The 22,414-nt window shown below is 45.4% G+C and overlaps 1 protein-coding gene across 1 annotated transcript; it reads right to left on the reverse strand.

The window, feature by feature from the left end:
• Positions 1-727: 727 nt before the first annotated feature.
• Positions 728-17,466, reverse strand: cers4a (ceramide synthase 4a). Its single transcript, XM_056277467.1, has 11 exons — positions 17,379-17,466; positions 16,305-16,481; positions 13,200-13,317; positions 9,889-10,007; positions 8,660-8,717; positions 8,364-8,414; positions 6,060-6,152; positions 4,909-5,037; positions 2,266-2,372; positions 1,626-1,782; positions 728-963 (listed from the first exon to the last, which is right to left on the reverse strand). Exons 2-11 carry the CDS (start codon positions 16,478-16,480, stop codon positions 754-756), a joined length of 1,218 nt encoding a protein of 405 aa, XP_056133442.1. The 5' UTR covers position 16,481; positions 17,379-17,466; the 3' UTR covers positions 728-753.
• Positions 17,467-22,414: the final 4,948 nt, after the last annotated feature.

Genomic DNA, 22,414 nt, shown 5'->3' on the forward strand with positions numbered 1-22,414 from the left:
AGACTGCAACAATCTTGTTAGAATTAGCTGTAAATTGTTCATAAAAAGTCATACAGTACAGTGGTTTATCCATACATCTACTACAATCACTTTTCCTCAGTAGGGTATTATGTACAGTCATTCATAATGTGTTCTGGATGAGAAGCTGAGCTATTAAATCAATGCTCGGTTCTCAGTTTAATGTGCTCACATTAAACTATGTCACACCATATTGATTTGCTTTAATGTAAAAATGTAATTACTTGCCATGGATCAAGGAATCCATGACAAATGATCCAACATTACTAGGCTCCACTATCGCTTCCCTATATATTTACAAACAATTAACTATCATCCAATGAAAAAAATAACAGCTCATAAATATATCATCTAAAAAGTAAAAAAAAAAAAGAAGCAGAAATTCATGTTGAAGTAACGTATAAGAGCAGAAATGTTATGTTTCACATATTGGCCAAAATGTATTTTACCAAATGCAACAGGCATGGGCAAAAGTGAAGAAGCATAGCTAGGCTGGTGTGTATCAACTAATTTCAAACTAGGAGTACGACAAGCTACAATCAGCTGGTTTTTTTTGCTGTTCCTATTCTGAGGATTTGCAGGACCAGAACGTGCCCTGACTTGAAATAATAAATAGACCGTGTCGTGGGACACAAGCCATTTGTTACTAAAGATGTGATCCAGTGGAGGGAAGGTAAACAGCGACACACCTTTTGCCCGGTGGGGGCAGGTGAGATATGGAGGAGGACACTTTTACTATCTGGCTTTAGGCAGTCTGCTGTTCATGTTCCTCTGGTTGGTGAGGTTGTTGAGGACACAGTTGTTAGCCAGCGATGCTAATTTGGAGTTGATCGAGCCCTTTCTGTGTTCCCAGTTGCACTCCTCCTCTTCCTCACCAGGTTCCTCCTCCTCTCCATCCTCATCCCCTACCTCACTCTCCTCATCACTCCGTTCATCTCGCTCCACCTGCAGGAAAAATAGTTATTGGTAACAATGATAGGCCTGTCTCTACACGTGTCACCATCTCAAAATGCAGGGGAATAGATTTGTTGTCTTGCTTGAGGTAAAATTGTCACCTGATGAGTATTATAACCCCCCCCCCTTTTCTCCCCAGTTGTATCTGGCCAATTACCCCACTCTTCCAAGCCATCCCGGTTGCTGCTCCACCCCCTCTGCTGATGCGGGGAGATGCAGACTACCACATGCCTCCTCCGATACATGTGGAGTCACCAGCCGCTTCTTTTCACCTGACAGTGAGGAGTTTTGCCAGGGGGACATAGCACATGGGACGATCACGCTATTCCCTCCAGTTCCCCCTCCCCACCGAACAGGCACCCCTCCCCACCAGAGGAGGTGCTAGTGCAGTGACCAGGACACATACCCGAATCCGGCTTCCCACCCGCAGACACGGCCAATTGTGTCTGTAGGGATGCCCAACCAAGCTGGGGGTAACACGGGGATTCGAACCGGCGATCCCTGTGTTGGTAGGCAACGGAATAGACTGCTGCACTACTCGGATGCCCCATGAGTATAACAACTTCATAAGGGACTGCACTGGATGAGTTTTGTTTTCATAAAGAAACTGCTGTCATAGCTAACATGGTGCTGAGTGATCTCAGTCCTCTCACCTTGCCCAAGAAGACAAACTTGTAGACCATACGAAGAATGAGATAAGCCCAGAAGATATGCAGCGCCTGTAGCACCAATAGCAGGGCATTGAAGAAGTAGTAGCCGAAGAAAGGCTGAAAGTAATCCAGAGACACCACCAGCGTTGTGTGGACCACTCTGAAAAAACAAAAAAGGTGGTAAGGAACATTAATTTTACACTGTAATCATTGAGAGCTTAGGAATATTTAAGCGTGTAAATACAGATACTCACAAGATCAGTATTATACGAGATATATAGTAAGCAAACATTTGTAATGTTTATGGTAATGTTTTAATTATTAAGTGTTCATCTATTCTCTTTGGGTCAAAGGACGATGATCCTTAACAGCAACACAACAGATCAATTCACATCTGACCTTCACTGGACAGTTAGGTCCCTTTGGTATGACCACAAGACACACATCAAGTATCATTTGTCAGGCGGTGAAGTGATTCAACTACTTGAGGGTGATATTTGGATATCAAGATTTTATGCTTTCATGTACAATTTTCTGTTTAATTCTTGTGTAAAGGAGGCATAATGCAGAACTGAGAAACACAGAAACCATCCACAGCGCCTACCTCAATAGCTTTAGAGTACCGTGGTCCACCATGTCCTACCTGCCAGGGAAGACCACCAGCCTAGTGACCAGGAAGACCAGAGAAAAAACAACGAAAAGCGCGTCGCAGGTCCTCCTCCAGCCAGCATAGTTGAACATCTTGGCAGACTGGTGGGGGAAAATGGCAGCTCTTGTTAGTGATCAATGGAAATTTGGCACCAAACAGTCTTCAGATATTGCAGTTACATCCACAATTAACAGTTTCATGCATTTCTAGAATGATTAATAATGATGAGATGAGATACTTTTATATTTTATTAGGTAAAATATATTTTTTAAATATTTAATTCGTTTTTATTATTATATTTTATCAGTGATTTATGTCAGAATAGTCCATCCATCCATCATCTATACCCGCTTAATCCAAGTCAGGGTTGTGGGGGACTGGAGTGTATCCCAGAATGCATTGGGCAGAAGGCAGGGACACACCCTTGACAGATTTCCAGTCCATCACAGGTCCCACACACACAATTATTCACACCTACAGGTAATTTATAGACTCCAAAACACCTCATATGCATGTCTTCGGACTGTGGGAGGAAACCCAAATAAACACGGGGAGAACATGCATACTCCACATAGATGGGCAGGAATCAAATCCAGCACCCTTAGTTCAGTGCTAACCACTTAGCCACCATGCCACCTTTGTCGAATAGTATATTATTGATTTAGAGACAGAGCAGCAGAGACACAGTGAAAAAGCTCTTTCAGGATTCAGTCCTTGGTAAGTGGGGACATACAGACGGGTGCCAATAAGGAAAAGCCAACATAAAGTGTCGTAGTAAGGTGTTGGGCAACCACGAGCCTCCAGAACAGCTTCAATGCTCCTTGTCATAGACTCTACAAGTCTCTGAACTCTACTGGAGGGATGAACACCATGTTTTGATGATGGTGGTGGAGAGCGCTGTCTGACACGTCGGTCCAAAATCTCCCAGAGGTGTTCAATTGGGTTGAGATCTGGTGACTGAAGGCCATAGCATACGATTTACATCATTTCATCCTCATCAACCCATTCAGTGACCTCTTGTGCCCTGTGGATGGGGGCATTGTCATGGGAGTGGTCTCTTCCAGGATAAAGGTGATCACTCAGAAAAAGTTTGCATTGATTTGCAGTGACCCTTCCTTCTAAGGGGACAAGTGGACCTAAACCATACCAGGAAAAGGCCCCCCACAGCATAACAGCGCCCCCGGACCCCATCACTGTAGGGGTCAAGCATTCAGGTTTTTCCTTTAACTTGTCACCTGTGTGTATATCCGACTTCAGTGGCAGTGTGGCTAGTTCTGCACATTGAATACTTTAAATTCAACTACAGAGGTACAGCATACAGCAGAAACTCCTCGAAAATAGAGGCGATATCAACCATATATTAGAGTTAGAGAAATATCCAAATGCTACGTCATTTAAGAAATTAACTTTTTTTTTTTAAAAGGGACCCTTTAACACCTTCTAGTATTAACCATGAGAAAAGGGAGCTGAGGATTTTTGCTCTGGAATAATATTTCCATCATTTGACAAACCCTTACTTCCTTACATGACAACACAACATTAAAAAAATCATGCTTTACAAAGTACTGAGTCAATCCTGAATTTAAGAGATGTTAAACTCTTGAGTGTAGGATTTTTCATCCTTCAAATGGGTACATGAGAATAAGTCATTGTATATTATTGAATACCTTGAATTACTTTGCATACATCATTAATTATGCCTATAGGGTGAAATGGTTATTTCTAACTGTATATCATGAATATAGACATGTTGCATGATGCAGTTTATTCAGTTCATTACCAATTATCAGTAGACCAATTCTAATTATTAGCATTTATTAGCATTATTTATTTGTACTTGGGAAAGTGCAGTACGGGTTAGAAACACATTCCCGTCAACCAGACAACAGCCAGCCAGTCACATGTGAACTCACGTGTTTCGTCATACATATTTCATCAGCTCCACGATGACAGTGACAATCCTTATTTTCAGATCTTATCGGTGAAATGTGACACCCAGACAACAGCACCATGCCAAAGGGGACAATGTGCCCATTGTCCTTTTTGGGCTCAGACTGTCAGAGGAGGTAATAGTTTAGCAGCCACAAAGGACATTTCTTATTTTTACCAGATACTGTAATGCATTGCTATTTACAACCCCGATGTGTTAGATTATATTGGATTCGGCAAAATAATGTGATAGGGTGTATGAGTGGAAGTGCTCCAGCACTGAACACACAATGCCTGCATTCAAGTGAAGTTCACTCTGACCTTTCTGGGAAATCTCTTTCAGGAGAGCCAAAGAGGAATGGGCAGGCTGCACAAAGTCACATGCAACAGTTTTGTTATTTCCAAGCTTTGCATCCAACAATCGACTTGTGTCGCTGTCAACATTCACATGTCTTTTACTTTATCCACCTATTTTGTGTTATCCTCATTCTGTCGCTCCTCTAAAAAGTATCGAATGAGAAGGAAGATCTTTTGGCAGATTCCTATTCACACTTCATCTCGGAGATTTTCATTACAATAAAATGAGAGGCCAGAAGGAGCAGACGAGACTCCTGGGAAATCGGCCCTGGGAAATCCTAACGACGACGCCTCGGCGTGGTTTAGAGAATCACAAAGCATGTTTTCAAATTCAACCTTGGAATTTTTTACCTCGAGAAGAAAGTCAGACGAATCGTGTACCAGCATCACGAGCGTGCCAACCCGAACATAGTTGGCACAGTAAGAAAAACCGATGAGGAAGATGGCGGCAATGTGATGGATTATCTGCTCCTTGAAATCCTGGAAGACACAAAAGCGTGCACGCGCGCGTGCACACACACACACACACACACACACACACACACAGAAAGACCACACAGTATTGGAACGATATAGTATAACCTAGTCTTCAGCAGTTCTGCAACTGTGGTCTTGTAAATCATTTCTGTCCATGCACAGCAAAGACGGATTTATACATTAGCAAGACTGATTTGTTGTCATCTTTCAAGGTCAGATTCCCCTGATCAGTAGCTTTGAATCCAGTATGAATCAGTGCTGTACGACGCCAATTGTGCATAGACTCCAATCCATGGGCTGTGTCCTTGGGAGTGAGCAGACAGAAATCTCTGCAGCGATCTTTGACGTTGTTGGCTTGGCAATATGGAACGAATACTTTTTCTAGGCTATGATTTGGGTTAAGTTAGTTTAGTTTCTGTGGATGGGACTGGGATCAATCTAAATCCATGAACACAGTTTTTCTTTCCCGACTGCTTGTAGAATAGTATTTTATATCTTGAAAAAGGTTTTAGACCCATATATAGCCCATACATTGGATGATGACTCTTATTCCAGCATTAGCATGAGAAAATGGCCCTCGGTGTTCTCATTTCAGTACTTCGCCAATGTTCTCATTTCTAAATGAGAACATCGGGGAAGTACACAAAATTGTGATGTAACATCAAATATTCCAGTGCTTAATCCAGTATAATATAAAGTATAATCCTACAAGATGAATAAATGGCACACACTCAACTGCTAGTTCAACTGTTAGTGCAACTGGCATTTGGAGAACATGATGACGCACATAAGGGCAAAATAAAGGTAGAGTTACAACATTTGGTTCTTTCATTTTTGGCCATTTAACAAACGATCCAATCGCATAAGGGGAAACATGACCCGGTACTGAGAAATGTTAGTCGCTGGTTCAACAGACTGAGCGTGGACAAAAAAGTAAGATCTGTAAGTAAGAGGAAGTTGTTCTGAGGTTTAAAGTGACTGTGCGGGTGTGTGTGTGTGTGTATGAGAATTGAACTCACACTTACCTTTCGCTTCACATCGATGGAGACACAAAGTAGCAGTGACCAATAGAAACCCAGTTCCATTATGTAATACCAGTAATGTGCCTCAGATACAGGCTAGAGAGAGAAACGGTAAAAAAGAGAAAAAAACACGGTGAGTGTTTCACGGCATAGCACTTATACATGATCAAGGAAAGATAGAAAATGTTATGTGTAACAATACAAACATGTATTCTTTTTTGGGGGGGGTGTTTCCCCCCTTTTTCTCTCCAATTGTATCCGGCCAATTACCCCACTCTTCTGAGCCATCCCGGTCGCTGCTCCACCCCCTCTGCTGATCCGGGGAAGGCTGCAGACTACTACATGCCTCCTCCAATACATGTGGAGTCGCCAGACAGTGAGGAGTTTCCCCAGGGGGACATAGCGTGTGGGAGGATCACGCTATTCCCCCCAAAAGTGTGCTAAAAAAACCGGTGGGCAACATGGCTATCCTAACACTCAACACACTTTGGTGAAACTGCTGCCAATATTTGTGCAACACAACAGGATTTTGCACAAAAAAAAAAGCCAATGAAATTAATTTAATGTTGTCAATAAAAGAGCAAGAAGATAGCCACCACAGGGTTAAGAGGAGACTGAACTGCCACTGCAGGGTGCTGCTGGTTCCATCCCACACCCGTGTGCTGAGAAACATCAGTAAAGGAAGCCGAGTTTGGGGGTGGAGGTCCACCAAGGAACCCTTTGCCCGAAAATCTACCCTCGACTCTGCACAGCTGAGCATTTAAAAGTGAACCCCAACTGCTCTGTGTGTGAGTGCAAGGGTGTGTGTGTGTGTGTGTGTGTGTGTGTGTGTGTGGGTGGGTGTGTGTGCGTGCATTTGTGAGCTTACAGCTGAAGAAGAGGATCTCATGCTTCAGCACACCCAGAGCACATGCTAGAATTGTCAAAGCTATGGAGCGCCCCATGCACTTTTTTTAAGAGCAGCTTTTTACATTCTCATGCAGTACATATACCTTCGACCTTGACCCGCTTTCAAAAACAGGAGGAAATGAGTGTACACAATGAGTGTACCGCTGCACTGTCTAACTCTTCTAAAACAGAACCTCTCGCACAGCATGCAGCGCTCGGCGGCTCCCGAGACACAATGGAGGGAAGTGGACTGAAGCATTTAACTCCTAGAAACACATCCTCCGTCTCTGCTACAGGCTCCGACAAACCTCAGCAAAGGAAAAGTCTCTGGCATTATGACTTGGGGGGCTCTAATCAGCTAAGCTGCAGATACAGAGAGCTGTGGCTGTGTATGTTATAGCTGATGTAGTGTTTTCTGTTTGAGGTCATGACCCCCAAGGGGAAGGGTTGAGTTCTCTGGAGGAACAGTTGGACGAGAAGGAAAAGGAGAAAGAGAAGGAGCAGAATGGGTGGAGGTCCCGAGCCACCCCCCCCCTCCCCCGGTCACATCGAGCTTTCCTCAACATGGCGGTGCAATGGGGATATTTGCCTTCTGCCTTTCAAACTCGAGCACATTTTACAAAACGACAACAACAGCAGAACATTAACTAGTAGACGGTGTAGAGGAAGTGGGTGAAGGGATATGCAAGTGTGTGCGTGGTCGGCGTGCACTGCCAAGACCTACTGAGAGACCAATTCTGCCATAAACCCATGGTCAGCGGTGTAGGCCCTAATAGATGATTATGGCTAAATCCTTTTGGGTTGTGGCTTTAAAACAGCGGGTGTACGTTTTGGTGGGACTCCACCCGACTACTGTCAAGAGCTGGATTTTTTTGGCTTATTTGTGTGATTTTTTTTTAGATATTCGAATGTTTTCACAAGGCGTCAGTGAGCAGAGAGGATTAAAGTTACTGCTGTAGGGCAGCTCTAATCCTCGGGCCGTTCTTAAAACTCGAGGGAACTATTTGCAGAGTTTTACTCCAAAATAAGCTTCGCATCTATTTTGAGCAATAACATCTGGTGTTGGCATGAGCGTTTCGATCAAAGTTGGATTTGCAATTGCAAGTGACATTTAGGTTAAGCACATTTCAAGTTAACACCATGAGCTGTGAGCTGTTTGGAGACATGTCTTCAAAACAGATTTGGACATGTGTACTTTTGGCATATTAAGCCATGAATTTCATCCTGCAGATAAAATGAAGAGGTCACTTCGATGAGTGAAGAAACGTTTCTCTCAGTAAACGTTGTCTCCAGATGAACTGATTCAACTTTCTGTGATTTCCTTACCTGGATTATTGAGCATGCATCAAGACAAGAAACAAGGCTTATCCTATGGAAACAAATTCCCGCATTTGAAATCATGACGCGTGTTTTACTGACCTGTTTAGGATAGCCCCTCCAGCACTCCCTGTGGTCCATGAACCATGGAGTCTGCAGGACAAAGATGCAAAGGAATAAAGACTAGCACGTGATAGCCTATAGCGATTTACAACTTAACATAAAGAGGATAAGCTCACTTTGCATGGCAAAATGTGTACACGCATTAAAACTGTGTTGCTCATTGCGCTACGCCAGGTCAATTACAAAAATATTCCATCATTGTTATTCTCATGTGCAGATACAGCCATAGCGAGGGCTGAGATAAGAGCAAGAATGAAATTGATTAATGGACTTACATTAATCAGAGAAGCAAGCCCTGCTGTGAATGCTGCAAGATAGAAGACAAACCGCCAGCTGCAAAAAACAATCATTTGATGTCACTCATTAATGTCCATATGTTTAAAAAACAACAGTGCCAATTCATGATGAAATATCGAATAAAATGTTACATGCCCGTGCATGTGCATAGATATAACATGTTGAAATATATTTATTTTATTTTTTTGGAATTTCCCCCCTTTTTCTCCACAGTTGTACTCGGCCAATTACCCCACTCTTCTGGGCCGTCCCGGTCGCTGCTCCACCCCTTCTGCCGATCCGGGGAGGGCTGCAGACTACCACGTGCCTCCTCGGATACATGTGGCGTCGCCAGCCGCTTCTTTTCACCCGACAGTGAGGAGTTTCGCCAGGGGGACGTAGTGCATGGTAGGATCACGCTATTCCCCCCAGTTCCCCCTTCCCCTTGAACAGGCGCCCTGACTGACCAGAGGAGGCGCTAGTGCAGCGACCAGGACATATACCCACATCCAGCTACCCACCCGCAGACACAGCCAATTGTGTCTGTAGGGACGCCCGACCAAGCTGGAGGTAACACGGGGATTCGAAACGACAGTCCCTGTGTTGGTAGGCAACGGAATAGACCGCTACACCACCCGGACGCCCACATCCATCCATCCATCCATCCATCCATCCATCCATCCATCCATCCATCCATCCGTTATCCAAACTGCTTATCCTGCGGTCAGGGTTGCGGGGATGCTGGAGCCCATCCCAGCAGTCATATATTATCTTTACATTAACATGAGTCATTGGCTTCATTATCATTATCCACTTTTGCAACCAATACTACCACAAGGTCAACTGAAGGAAAAATAAACTCAAAAATATACACAATTCTTTACTGAGAAGCATAAATGACTTGTAAACAAAGATCTTCAGATTACTTACAGAGGGTCATGGTGTGCTTCAGCTTTACGTTAGCAATCAATTTAAAAGTAAAGTAAGTCTCAAGTTTGGTTTGTTTTTCCCTAAATGCCCGATATTTTATTTTGGAAGGAAATCCTGTGTGTAATCATGTGCGTGAGTGTGTCATGGGAATTTCCTCAGTGGCCGCAGTAAACAGCTGAGGACAACTTTAAGCTAAAGATATCGAAATGTTTACACCAACGTTAAGAAATGAGAAACAGACGGCCTGACATTTAGAGACAGACATGTACAAATGTGCACTTTTTGAAAGTGGACTCACGAGGCCTCGCAGAACTTCGTGGTGTTACTGGGACGGTCCTGGTTCCGTCTGTGTCTGAACCAGGTCTGGATTTTTGTCTGGGAGAGTCCACATTGCTTGACCAGGCTCACGACCTCGCTCTGAACATGTGCGTGCACACAAGCACACACACACACGCACGCACGCACGCACACATACACACGCAAAGTTAGACTGGTATTTATACTGTTGATTTTTGTGGTGCATTTGAGTTGATTTTTGCATCATCACTTAGTGAGGCATATGTTGCACATCTGCATACTGTGAGTAATCCTCCTACTCTGCAGGATGTTGTAATTCAGACAAACTGCTGTGATACATTATCTGTCTGAGCTCATTACTGAGCTCACTGCCATTTGCTTTATCACTTCATTAGAGGAGAATGCATATTGCAAACCATATGCTCCATCTGACCAAACGGAGGCCTCCTACAATGACAAATGTGCTTGGTACATGTATTTGTCCTCTGCTGATTTGATGTGTAATGGGAATGTGCTTTATCTCACTACACTACCCGCTCTCCCTCCCTCCCTGCAACCTGATGCTTTGCCCAGGTCTGTGTTTCTGTAGAAAAGTTCACTGTGTCGGGGACGCACTTAATTACTCAAGGAGTGACATTTTAAGTGAGGGCAAAGTGTTGCAAGGGAGCTGGCATGTCAGATAGTGAGGGAGACACACACACACACACACACACACACTACAGTTTAAGTCTAAAGCTTGTAATTAAGCAACAATGACACTCCCTGTAGCACCCTGGGTAGCATGTATATCCCAAGTCTAGTTGATATCTGGTAATTCCATAATTTCACGTTTTCAGGGGATTAAGAAAAACAGCTGTGATTCACAGATCATCAACTGTACATTCGAAGAAGAAAAAAATACAGTGGATGGGGTTATATCATACCCTAGACCCTTTGAGAAAAATATAAATCCTCAATTGAAACAACCTGAAAAAAGTCCACCTTCAGTTATGAAGTTCTCACCTTGACAGTAATAATAATAATAATAATAATGATCATTAGTGTTATGCTACAATACCAAACTACAAGTTGGCCGTGTCCTACTGTTTGCATGTTAGAACAGCAAAGGTGCTAGACAGGTACTGCTGGCAGCAGGACTAGTCACCAGGAAACATCCAAAGCCAAGGCATCAGGGAAATGGGAGATTTTCATACAAGTCAGGAGACACAAGAGCACACCCACTCATGCAAAAAGTCTCATGAAGTAGTAATCTTAATCAGTCAACTCGTCCGTCAGTCAAATTGATAGGAGAGACACCGAGTCACTTGTTCTGACAGGTGCAGAGCAGTGCACGTCTGCACAGGCACATCTGATTCCTGAGGACACGGGTGGAGTACTTCCGTGGGAAACTACACTTCTCTGTTACCTGAATGCATCTGTAACTGTCAGGGGAGAAACTAGACCACAAATGAGACTATCCGCACTGGGAGAAAAAGAAACCAACTTAGTATTCTCATTACCTCTCAAAGTAATGCAGCTACTGTCTCCCAGTAGCTGCTCGCATCCAGATTGAGACTCTGGTGCTAGCATACAGGACAGTGAAAGGAACAGCCCCTTCCTATCTCCAGGCCATGGTCAAGCCCTACACCCCCGCCCGACCACTTCGCTCTGCTGCCTCGGGACGCCTGGTTGCCCCGTCGCTCAGAGGCCCCTGCTGCTGATCGACCCAGTCCCGGCTCTTTTCTGTCCTGGCCCCACAGCGGTGGAATGACCTCCCCACTGATGTCAGGACAGCGGAGTCGCTGCCCATCTTTCGGCACAGGTTGAAAACTCTCCTCTTCAAGAACTGCTACCCTGTCACTTGTACAGCCACTCCTGAGCAGTAGCAGGTGAGCGTCTAAGGTGTTATGAAATGCCTTGATAATGCTTATCAAACAAAGGGATGACAGCAAAAACAGAAACCCGGGATTGTAATTAGTGTTAGCAGGATTTTTTTACCCCCCCTTTTCTCCCCAATTGCACTTGGCCAATTACCTGACTCTTCCGAGCCGTCCCGGTCACTGCTCCACCCCCTCTGCAGATCCGGGGAGGGCTGCAGACTACCACATGCCTCCTCCGACACATGTGGAGCCGCCAGCCGCTTCTTTTCACCTGACAGTGAGGAGTTTCACCAGGGAGACGTAGCATGTGGGAGGATCACGTCATTCCCCCCCAGTTCCCTCTCCCCCCCGAACAGGCACCCTGACTGACCAGAGGAGGTGCTAATGCAGTGACCAGGACACATACCCACATCCAGCTTCCACCCCGCAGACACGGTCAATTGTGTCTGTAGGGACGCCCAACCAAGCCGGAGGCAACACAGGAATTCGAACCAGAGATCCCCGTGTTGGTAGGCAACGGAACAGACCAATTGAAAACACTTACAACTCCTGTATCAGGAATGGTTAATGTTTCTCATTTCAGAGCAATCATAATGGTATTTCAGGAAACAGCTTGCACATGACTCATGTGAACTAGACACATCTCACGGAGAACTTCCTTTTTCCACCTGTTCCGAGTCTCTCCAACCAGGACCAGACACAGCAGACGACTCATTCAAAGAAAGCTTCGACCCAGTCTGGCACGCAACAACCCGCCTATTCTGCAAAACTACACCCTGTTCACTATGGTTTTGAGTCCATTACTCTGAAAAACTAGACTAAACTTCTCTGCAGGGGTACCCGTTTAATTCAGGGCCAACGGTCTTGGGCATGTCACCATGGTTGGTCACCGATAAAATTTTCTTAATACTGTTTACGTTGTTTTTCCACATCAGCGTTCTCTGTGAGCGCGTCTGCATATGTAAACAGTATGTTTTCTGCACCTTCAGCAAAAAATTTGAATTTGTGAATCCGACCTTCTGTTTATAGGTTACAGTAATCCACAAACGTTACAGGTTGAGACTCATAATGAGGTGACAAGTCTTTCCAGGCAAAAAGTCTTATCAGGCTTTTACATCTGTTCTGCAGAGCACACTGCCGAGATAAGTGCTAGCTTGGCATTAAAAATGACTTCCAGACACAGTTTTATTTCTGCATGCTTTGACAAAGTGATCCAATGCACTGATGTGATATCATCACTAGGTTTTGTGTAGTCAGCAGAAGAGACAGCCAGGCTGGGAATGCACTAACATCTCATGCATGCTAATTTCCTCCTTGTTATTGCTGATTTATTAAACAATTTACATCCCATTGAACTCTGCAAGGTGACTAAAAGTTGCATGTACACTGTTATAAAAACATGCACGCGTGTTTGCCTGTGTTGTATACACATTTGGACCACGCAAAAACAAACCTGTGACGGTTGTCGGTTGTTGTTTTTGTAGAAGGTCTCCAGCTTTGGGACAGCTGGTGCTCGAATCCGAACCCGATCCTTCACACCTAAACGTCTACTTAATGGCAGGGCTATGAGTCTGGGAGGACAGCAAACAGGAGAATAGTGGACAGGATTAAAAAAAGAGGAAAAAGGTTTAATCCAAATATATACGCACATGAATCTTAGCACTGTAGTATAGTATCTCTTTTTTTTTTTTTGGTGTGGATTTTTCCTCACTTTTTCTCCCCAATTGTACTTGGCCAATTACCCCACTCTTCCGAGCCGCCCTGGTCACTGCTCCACCCCCTCTGCCAATCCGGGGAGGGCTGCAGACTACCACATCCCTCCTCCGATACATGTGAAGTCACCAGCCGCTTCTTTTCACCTGACAGTGAGGTGTTTTGCCAAGGGGATGTAGCTCATGGGAGGATCATGCTAATCCCCCCTGTCCCCCCCCCCCAAACAGGTGCCCCAACTGACCAGAGGAGGTGCTAGTGCAGCAACCAGGACACATACCCACATCTGGCTTCCCACCCGCAGACACGGCCAATTTTGTCTGTAAGGACGTCTGACCAAGCCGGAGGTAACACGGGGATTTGAACCAGCATAGGTAGGTAGGCAACGAAATAGACCACCATGCCACCTGGACGCCCCGTAGTATAGTAACTTTGACAATAAAGACAAAGGGGTTCATTACAGTAATTCAATGATATATAACCTCATAATAACACCCCAATGTGTAATCCTACGACAGTAGTGTAGAGTACAGTACAGTGGGAACAAGTCAGTTCATTATGCCAGTCTTAACAGCCAGCAGGGCCGCTCCCATGGCCATATTGTGACATTTGGTCAGACAGCCTTTGTCATTAGCTGATACGGCCTCAAGAGACACTTGATCTGTGTGTGTGTGTGTGTGTGTGTGTGTGTGTGTGTGTGTGAGAGATTGTGTTTACATGCACAAGCATGTTGGTGTGTAACTCTATCACAGAGCTAATCATCCAGAAGTGGGCAGGGAGGGAGAGATCAGAGTAGATGAGAAGGTCAGGACAGCTTTACACGGAGACACAAATGCTCTCTGGTTACAGGAACCTCTACTAAACACACATGCCAGCATGCACACACACACACACACACACACACGCACACACACACACACACAGAAAATTCAACATGGAAAGCAGCTGCGGCCTGAGCACGACACACAAAGGCAGACCTTTCTACCTTCCAACTGACTGACAGCTGCTTAGCTGTAAACAAAACTGGAAAACTCAACACACCTTTGCTACTCCAAGTAACAGGTAAACGAATACTTTTATCGCCACACACACACACGCACGAGCAATATGTCTATTGTACCCTGCCAACAAGTACTTCTAAAATAACCACTCCTGCTAATGAATAGCTGATGAAGACACAAACAAATTTCTGAACAAAACATTGGCCCTTTTTACACAACAGCAACACTGGCCAGGCACAAACAGTGTTCACCATGAGGAAAGACTACAGAGCAGGTGATAAGAGAAAGAATGCAATAAATGAGTGTCAGTGTGTTCTTCCATCAGATGTCCCTCCCTCCTGTCTCCAACACTCTCTCGTTTGAATTTGTGCTCTGACCTCTAGTGATACTAGTCACAGGTACAGGCAAGCTGCCTTATACAAACTCCATCCATCCATCCATTATCCTGCTCCCAGGGTCGCAGGGATGCTGGAGCCTATCCCAGCAGTCATTGGGCAGCAGGCAGGGAGACACCCTGGACAGGCCACCAGACCATCACACAGGGCCAACATACACACCCACACACATTCATACCTGGGACAATTTAGCATGGCCGATTCACCTGACCTTCATGTCTTTGGACTGTGGGAGGAAACCGGAGCACCCGGAAGAAACCCATGCAGACACGGGGAGAACATGCAAACTCCACACAGAGGACGACCCGGGACAACCCCCAAGTTTGGATTACCCCGGGGCTCGAACCCAGGACCTTCTTGCTGTGAGGCGACCGCGCTAACCACTGTGCCACCGTGCCACCCTTATACAAACTCATTTGACCTTCTTTTTTTTATCAATAAAGGAGAGAGTTTCACTGAGCACATGCCGTCTTTATCAGCATCACCGTGTTGGGATTCTTCCAAGTGCCTCACGAGATGAATGCAGCACACCTCATGCAGCTCAAATTCATAATGCAGAACGAACACATTGGATAAATCCCCAACCAGCAGACAGTAGCAGACCTCTCATATCTACTAATTCTCATTATTACATATCAGATAAGACAGGTCAGGTGACACTCTCCTCCCTCATGTCCTCGTGTCCTTCGGGTTTTGACTGAAACTGTGATGTCTCCAGACCATAGTTCAGCCAAGACACATATCGACTGCAGCGGTGATGAGTTTGTTTTTTGTCCTTTTTTTCCCCCAGAGGAAATGACTACTCGCCACTAAACAATGCAACAGCAGCTCATCTTATTTCTCGCTTGCTGTTGTTGTGTGCTGCAAGCTAAAATCACCCGGTGAGAATTACACTTCTCTGGACGGGCCATGTGCATGATATAGTGTAATGCTGAACCAATTTCCCATTGGAGAACAGGTTTTCACAACGTCAGCAGCTCAAACTGTCTACTCATGAAGCCTGCCTCCCGCTGTCTGTCCGATCTACACCTTCCGTCTGCTGGGAATACTTTGCAAGGGCAAAGGAGATGCTATCTGTAGCTAACCATCAAGTCACCAAGGCTGCTCAGCAGGCAGCAAACCAGCCAGGCAGCCTGCTGGAGGGTGACAATAAGAGGAACTCCAATGAAATGCTTTGGACAGCCGCTTAAACTTGCCATATATGTGAAATGGTTTATGTTTGTACAGTACAGCATGGGAAGGGGAGGGGAGTTGGCCTCTTTGTTTTGCTCTATTTTACAGAATAAGTTCTTTCTTTCAACATACACATAGTTTAAGATGACACTTAAGGGTCTCGATCATTACCATCTTTGGCACTATGCTTAGTCAGTGAGTCTCAAGCTGTGTTTGTGGCTCCAGACATGGCCCAGTTCAGCTGTGTCAGTATCTGATATGCGGGCAGGTACATCTCACCTCTCAAAGACGTATCTGAGGGCTATGAAGCCGAACGCCAGCGGCAGGGTGTAGAGGAGGTCCCGGGGCAGAGGATGGCGACCCTCATTCTCCTTCATCTCAATGTCCTGCCAGCTGATACCTGGAGGGAGCCAGTACTCCTCTTGCCACAGCCACTCATCTAGTACCCTCTCCATGCTAGAGGAGAGGAGGGGATGAAAAACAAAACATCAATGTTTCCAACACAGAAAGTAGCTGCTAAAACATTACTGTCATTTGAATATTTATGGAGGACAACAGCAGAAAGTACCCTTCAGAAAGAAAAAGACACAAAACCTGCCGTCATGGGCACACACTTCCCAAAGATCTAGACGAGCTCCATCTCTTTCAGAGGACTTCTCAATTTATATCTTAACCCCATGTACGCCAAACGCAGTCTCTCGTCGTGCAACCCAAGCTAATAGACAAACACAACTGATCTATTACACTTACGGAAGGACACACCAGGAAAAAAAGAAAAGAAAAAAGATCTTTATAGTCTCGATCCCGGATTTTGCAAATTGTGCATGCAAGATGCACGGATCTCCCTGGATTTCGCGTGCAAGATTTCCAGTCATCATATTTTATTTCATTTTTATCCCACCACCCCTCCAAAAAAAAACAAAAAACAAAAAAACAAAAAAAACAAACCCTGAAACAATCGCGCACAGCTTTCTGCCATTATAAAATCCGATACTGAGGCACGTTATTATGGGATGCAGGTGCACAGCATGGTATAACGTTTGACATAACGTTAAAGGACAAACCAAAACACGCGCGTACACACACCCTGAAATAACGCAGCAGTGATCGTGCGGTGTTGACGAGACCCATTAGCAAACTAATTATGAGGCACGCGACATCTACTATTGCTTATTTAACGTCTTGAAGCGCACGCCTTAGCTGTGGCCGCACTGCCTTGGCTTTTTCTTCTTCTAATCGATCAACCGATGCTGTAAAGGAGACCAACGTGCACTGAAAATCACGTCATTCGCACAGAACTGAAACAAGACTGTTAAGAAAAAAACAATAACATAGGTGCGATATTGTGGTTACCTGTCGGCGCTCTTATGATGGGAAACAGCGGGAAATGGGCGAGGAGGAGCGTTTGACGCAATTTGCTTGGCTGGGGGGCGGAGACATATGGCGGTCGTGGGGGGGGGTGAGACTGTCATCATCATCATCATCGATTTTTTTTGTCCTCGTTTCAGAGAAATCTTGTTGTGAACCTCTTAGAAGTGCCATGTCACACGGTAATGCTTGTGACTGGGAGTATGAGCCACAGTGCCCCCCCCCTTGTTTTTCTCTCGATGAACAACAACGGGGCATGCCCATACCTGACCAGCTGTTACTGACGTCACCAGCGGCGGGATGGCAACGACTGAGTAACGAGTCTTTTACATGCATCGAGAAAGTCACATGACTTCATCTTTCATCTCCATTAGTACCGCAGGAGGGAGGAACGTGTCAAACACCCGAGTTCAAACACTTTCCAAAGACTTTGATCCATCCATCCAGCCATTATCCAAACCGCTTATCCTGCTCTCAGGATCGCGGGGATGCCGGAGCCTGTCCCGGCAGTCCCCGGGCGGCAGGCGGGGAGACACCCTGGACAGGCCGCCAGGCCATCACAGGGCATTCCGTAGCCGGGTCTATGTAATGCGCCTTCTACTTGCGTCGAGAAAGTCATGTGACTTCATCTCCCCACAGGAGGGAGGAAGTGTGTCAAGCACCAACTTCAAACACTTTCCAAGGATTTCATATTTCCCCTGAACACACTCCTAAGAGACAGAAAGATAACAATAACACAAACAAACAAACAAACAAAATGAAAGTTACACTGCTTTTTATGAAGGGATTGGGTGTGCAGGAGCATAGTCACCGAAAAAGCCTCTCTTTTTTTGAGAAAATGAGTGGTTTTCTGCCATTAGATTGGTCAGGGAAAAAAATGTTAGACAAACACACGCACGCACACGCACATGCTAGCATGCACACACACATGCACACACACACGCATGCACGCAGACGTGGCTAGACATTCAATGCAAGATAAACAGGGGCCTTTCCTCCTCTCTGCAGGTCTCTTGAAACGCTCAGAGGGAGATGAACAGTGACACCGAACAGAACGGTTGGTTGAAAAAGGAAACATTGCTGCCACCCACAACCACAACTCTGTGGCTCAAGGAGGGAGTCCTGAAAACCCGAAGACACATGTACTTCCTCCCCCCCCCACATAATCCGAATTTTTGTCTCTTGCTTGTCCACAGTTCAAGCCCTCCCTTGAAATGTGTCTCTCTCTTTTTAACAATAATTTCACCTGACACTGACTCAGAGAGAAAGGCACGACTCCATTCTGCTGTGCTGAATTATGTGACGTGCTGAACCAGATCATGTAGTGCGAACTCGTATTACAAAGGAGAGAACATGAATACAGGAAATAGACGGCACAGAGCTCAGGAGGACCAGTGTGTCGATGCATCCGTTATTTTAGATAGTCATGACCTAATAGGAAAAATCCTTATTTTCCAATAGATGGTGCTTGCAGCCAAATGTTTCTCACCACCAATTAACTTTTGTGCATCACCATCCATCCATCATCTAAACTGCTTATCCTGCTCCCAGGGTCGTGAGGATGCTGGAGCCTATATCAGCAGTCATTGGGCAGCAGGTGAGGAGACACACTGGACAGGCCACCAGGCCATCACAGGGCCGACACACACTGGGATTATGTTTACTATGTTTTGTGCATTACTTTTTCATTTAACCTCGCAACATCACACAAAACAACTCTTATGAACAAGCATTCATTTCATTCATTCATCATCAGCCGCTACTCCAGGGTCGGGTCGTGGTGGCAGCAAGCTAAGTAGGGCACTCCAGACGTCCCTCTCCCCAGCAACGCCCTCCAGCTCCTCATGGGAGATCCCAAGGCGTTCCCACGCCAGATTGGACATGTAGTCCCTCCAGTGAGTTCTGGATCTACCCCAGGGTCTCCTCCCAGTTGGCCGTGCTTGGTAAACCTCCAAAGGAAGGCGCCCAGGAGGCATCCTAATCAGATGCCTGAACCACCTCAACTGGCTCCTTTCGACATGAAGGAGCAGAGGCTCTACTCTGAGCTCTCTGAGTTCACTATATCATTGGAGTCATTTATCAAGAAAAATGAAACAAATCAGATTCAATTCCTGCTCAAGGTAATTGTATTGAATTTGACCCAGGTGAAGAATCAGGCATTTGGAACATTTCAGTTCACTGACAAAAATCAACAGTTCAGGTAATGAAAGCTGATAACCTTTAGTCCTGCTCACATGACACTGCTTTTCATACCAGTCATAGTCTGACAACACCAACATGGAGGCAGAAACGCGTGAGGGAAATTCCACCTATGAGTTGTTTACGTAATGCATATAAGAGCTCTTTTTAGTTTGCATTTGACACTTTTATAACTGTCATCCGAGGGCTACATCTCTGCAGACAGAGCTGGATGCAGCATGAATGCAGTAATGCTACCAGGTCAATAAGGACAGTATTGTATCATAAATCTTAAATCTATCACATACCACGTCTTAACTAGAAAACATATGGGAAACTACTATACAGGCAGAAACCTCTGTGTAATTCAGTGTCACATCATTTGCCACATAGAAGGTGATATATGGTGAATATTATACAAACAATAAGGTGAATATTTATTTTTATTTTGATAGAATGCCCTGGTTGCTTTGTTATCCTGTGTAGCTGAACTTGGTCTTCAGTCAGCAAATACCTTGAACATGACTCCAATACTGCCTGGGTTTGAGGTTCAATACCATATACAAACACACACACACATTTTGTTAAAAGAAACACTCAACGGTAGGGAAAGTGCTCAACAAATAAGGAGCAAAATAATCCAGTGAGTCAAGTAAATTCTTTATGAGACAGTACAAGCCTGTTTCATGCCATAAGCAATCATCAGCTGTCAATAAAAGACAGCTATTTATTGGATTGCTTATTTATTTGTTGACAGCTGATGATTGCTTATGGCTTGTACTGTCTCATAAAGAATTTACTTGACTCACTGGATTTTATATATATATATATATATATATATATATATGTAACAACCACGGTTGTGTAGACTCGCTAGCCCGTTGGCTAATGGGTCGGACCCTTTAGTCGAGTGGTTAGTGGAGTACAGGCGACCTGGGTTCGCATCCCGACTGCGGCGGATTCACGGCTGCCCCCTGAATTCGCTACATTGGTGTCAGAAGTAAATGTAGCGAATTCAAGGGGCAGCCGGGAATCCGCTGCAGCCAGGAAGCGAACCCAGGTCGCCTGCACCAAGGGCAACTGCATTATATCAGTCGACTAAAGAGTCCCACCCATTAGCCAACGGGCTAGCGAGTCTACACATCTGTGGTCATTACACTACCCCACTCCTTCAGGAAGCGCGTCCTCGTACTTCAGCATACCAACTCCCTCACGCCTCTGGGCACATGCGCTTCCGATGGTCTCACCATCCCACTTCTGACACCAATGTAACAAATTCAAGGACAGCCAGGAATCCACCACAGCCGGGACGCGAACCCGGGTCACCTGCACCACGGGCCAGTCGACTAAGGGGTCCGACCCGTTAGCCAACGGGCTAGCGAGTCTACACATTGTGGTTGTTACTGTAATGTGATGCAGACATTTGTTGTGAATGCTGCTGTAGGTGTCTCACAACTAGAAAAGCATTATGGAAATTCACTTCGACCTGTGTTGGCCTGGAGGCCTGTCCAGGAAGTCTCCCTGCCTGCCGCCCAATGACTGCTGGGATAGGCTCCAGCATCTCCACGACCCTGAGAGCAGGATAAGCGGTTCGGAAAATTGATGGAGCACTTCGACCTAAGTGGCAGCAGATCCTACTAAAAAGCTCACCTCCTGCTTGTCCGCCTCTCTTATCTTCTCCGAGGCGTTCTAACAGAGCATGAATTCCTCTCAGTATGGAAACCCGGGCAGGACTGATAACGTGTCACTGCTGAGGAATAGTCGTCCACGGAGCACTGTCGGATTGCACAAACAATTAAGCAGCGATTTCGCCATCTTTGGGTGTGAACTTCTTCACTTAAGTGCAACAGGCTCTGAAACCAAACGTGACTAAATGGTTTAACAGCAGCATGTGCGTAAACAGCGACTGACCATCTGGTGTCCTGGTGCGGCAGTAACGACTTGGAGCTCAATGCTCTAAAGACAGTGGAGATGGTTGTGGACTTCAGAAAAAAAACCCACCCACCCCCATCACCCTGTGTGGGTCTGCAGTCGAAACTGTGGAATCCTTCTGCTTCCTGAGCATCATCATCACCCAGGACTGGCTGAAAAAAGTTTAGCCTGCCAAAGTCAGTGATGGTGCACTTTTACACTGCCATCATTGAGTCCATCCTCACCTTCTCCATCACTATCTGGTATGCTGCTGCCACTGCCAAGGACAAGGGCAGACTGCAGCGTATCATTCGCTCTGCTGAGAGGGTGATTGGATTTAACCTGCCATCCCTCCAGGACCGTACACCTCCAGGAAACTGAGGCGAGCAGGAAAGATCATGGCCGACCCTTCCCACCAGGTCACAGTCTCTTCAAAACACCCCCCCTGGCAAGAGGCTAAGGTCTATACAAACCAGAACCTCGTGCCACAAGAGCAGCTTCTTCTCTACAGCAGTAGGCCTTTCCAACGAGCCCTCAGACATCCACAGATCCTAACACTGCTGCCCTCCCACCCCCTTCTATCTTCCCTACTGTGATCTTTGTATATGGACACCCTGCATAACACCTGCACTACTCTGTAAATAACTCTTATTCTGTAAATAACGTCTTAAAATTCTCATTTAACTTTTTGTAAATACAGCTCCTGTCACCCAGTGCTGGACTGTCACGTGGTCTCATGTTCAACTCTGAACCGGTGTTGATTGTACCTTACTTTCATTTTTATTTTATTTTATTTATTCTTATATATATATATATATATACACACACACACACACACACACACACACACACACACACACACACACACACACACACACACACACACACACACACACACACACACATACACTACCGTTCAAAAGTTTGGGATC

Source organism: Lampris incognitus, chromosome 3 (genome assembly GCF_029633865.1).
Source record: "Lampris incognitus isolate fLamInc1 chromosome 3, fLamInc1.hap2, whole genome shotgun sequence".
Lineage (NCBI taxonomy): Eukaryota > Metazoa > Chordata > Actinopteri > Lampriformes > Lampridae > Lampris > Lampris incognitus.

Excerpts from the sequence above, each read along its gene's own strand:
- cers4a (XM_056277467.1), bottom strand. The coding sequence starts at position 16,480 with ATGGAGAGGGTACTAGATGAGTGGCTGTGGCAAGAGGAGTACTGGCTC. Across the intron at positions 10,008-13,199 it reads ACAACCGACAACCGTCACAG|AGCGAGGTCGTGAGCCTGGT; the intron begins GTTTGTTTTTGC and ends GCACATGTTCAG. Across the intron at positions 6,153-8,363 it reads GGAGGGGCTATCCTAAACAG|CCTGTATCTGAGGCACATTA; the intron begins GTCAGTAAAACA and ends TTCTCTCTCTAG.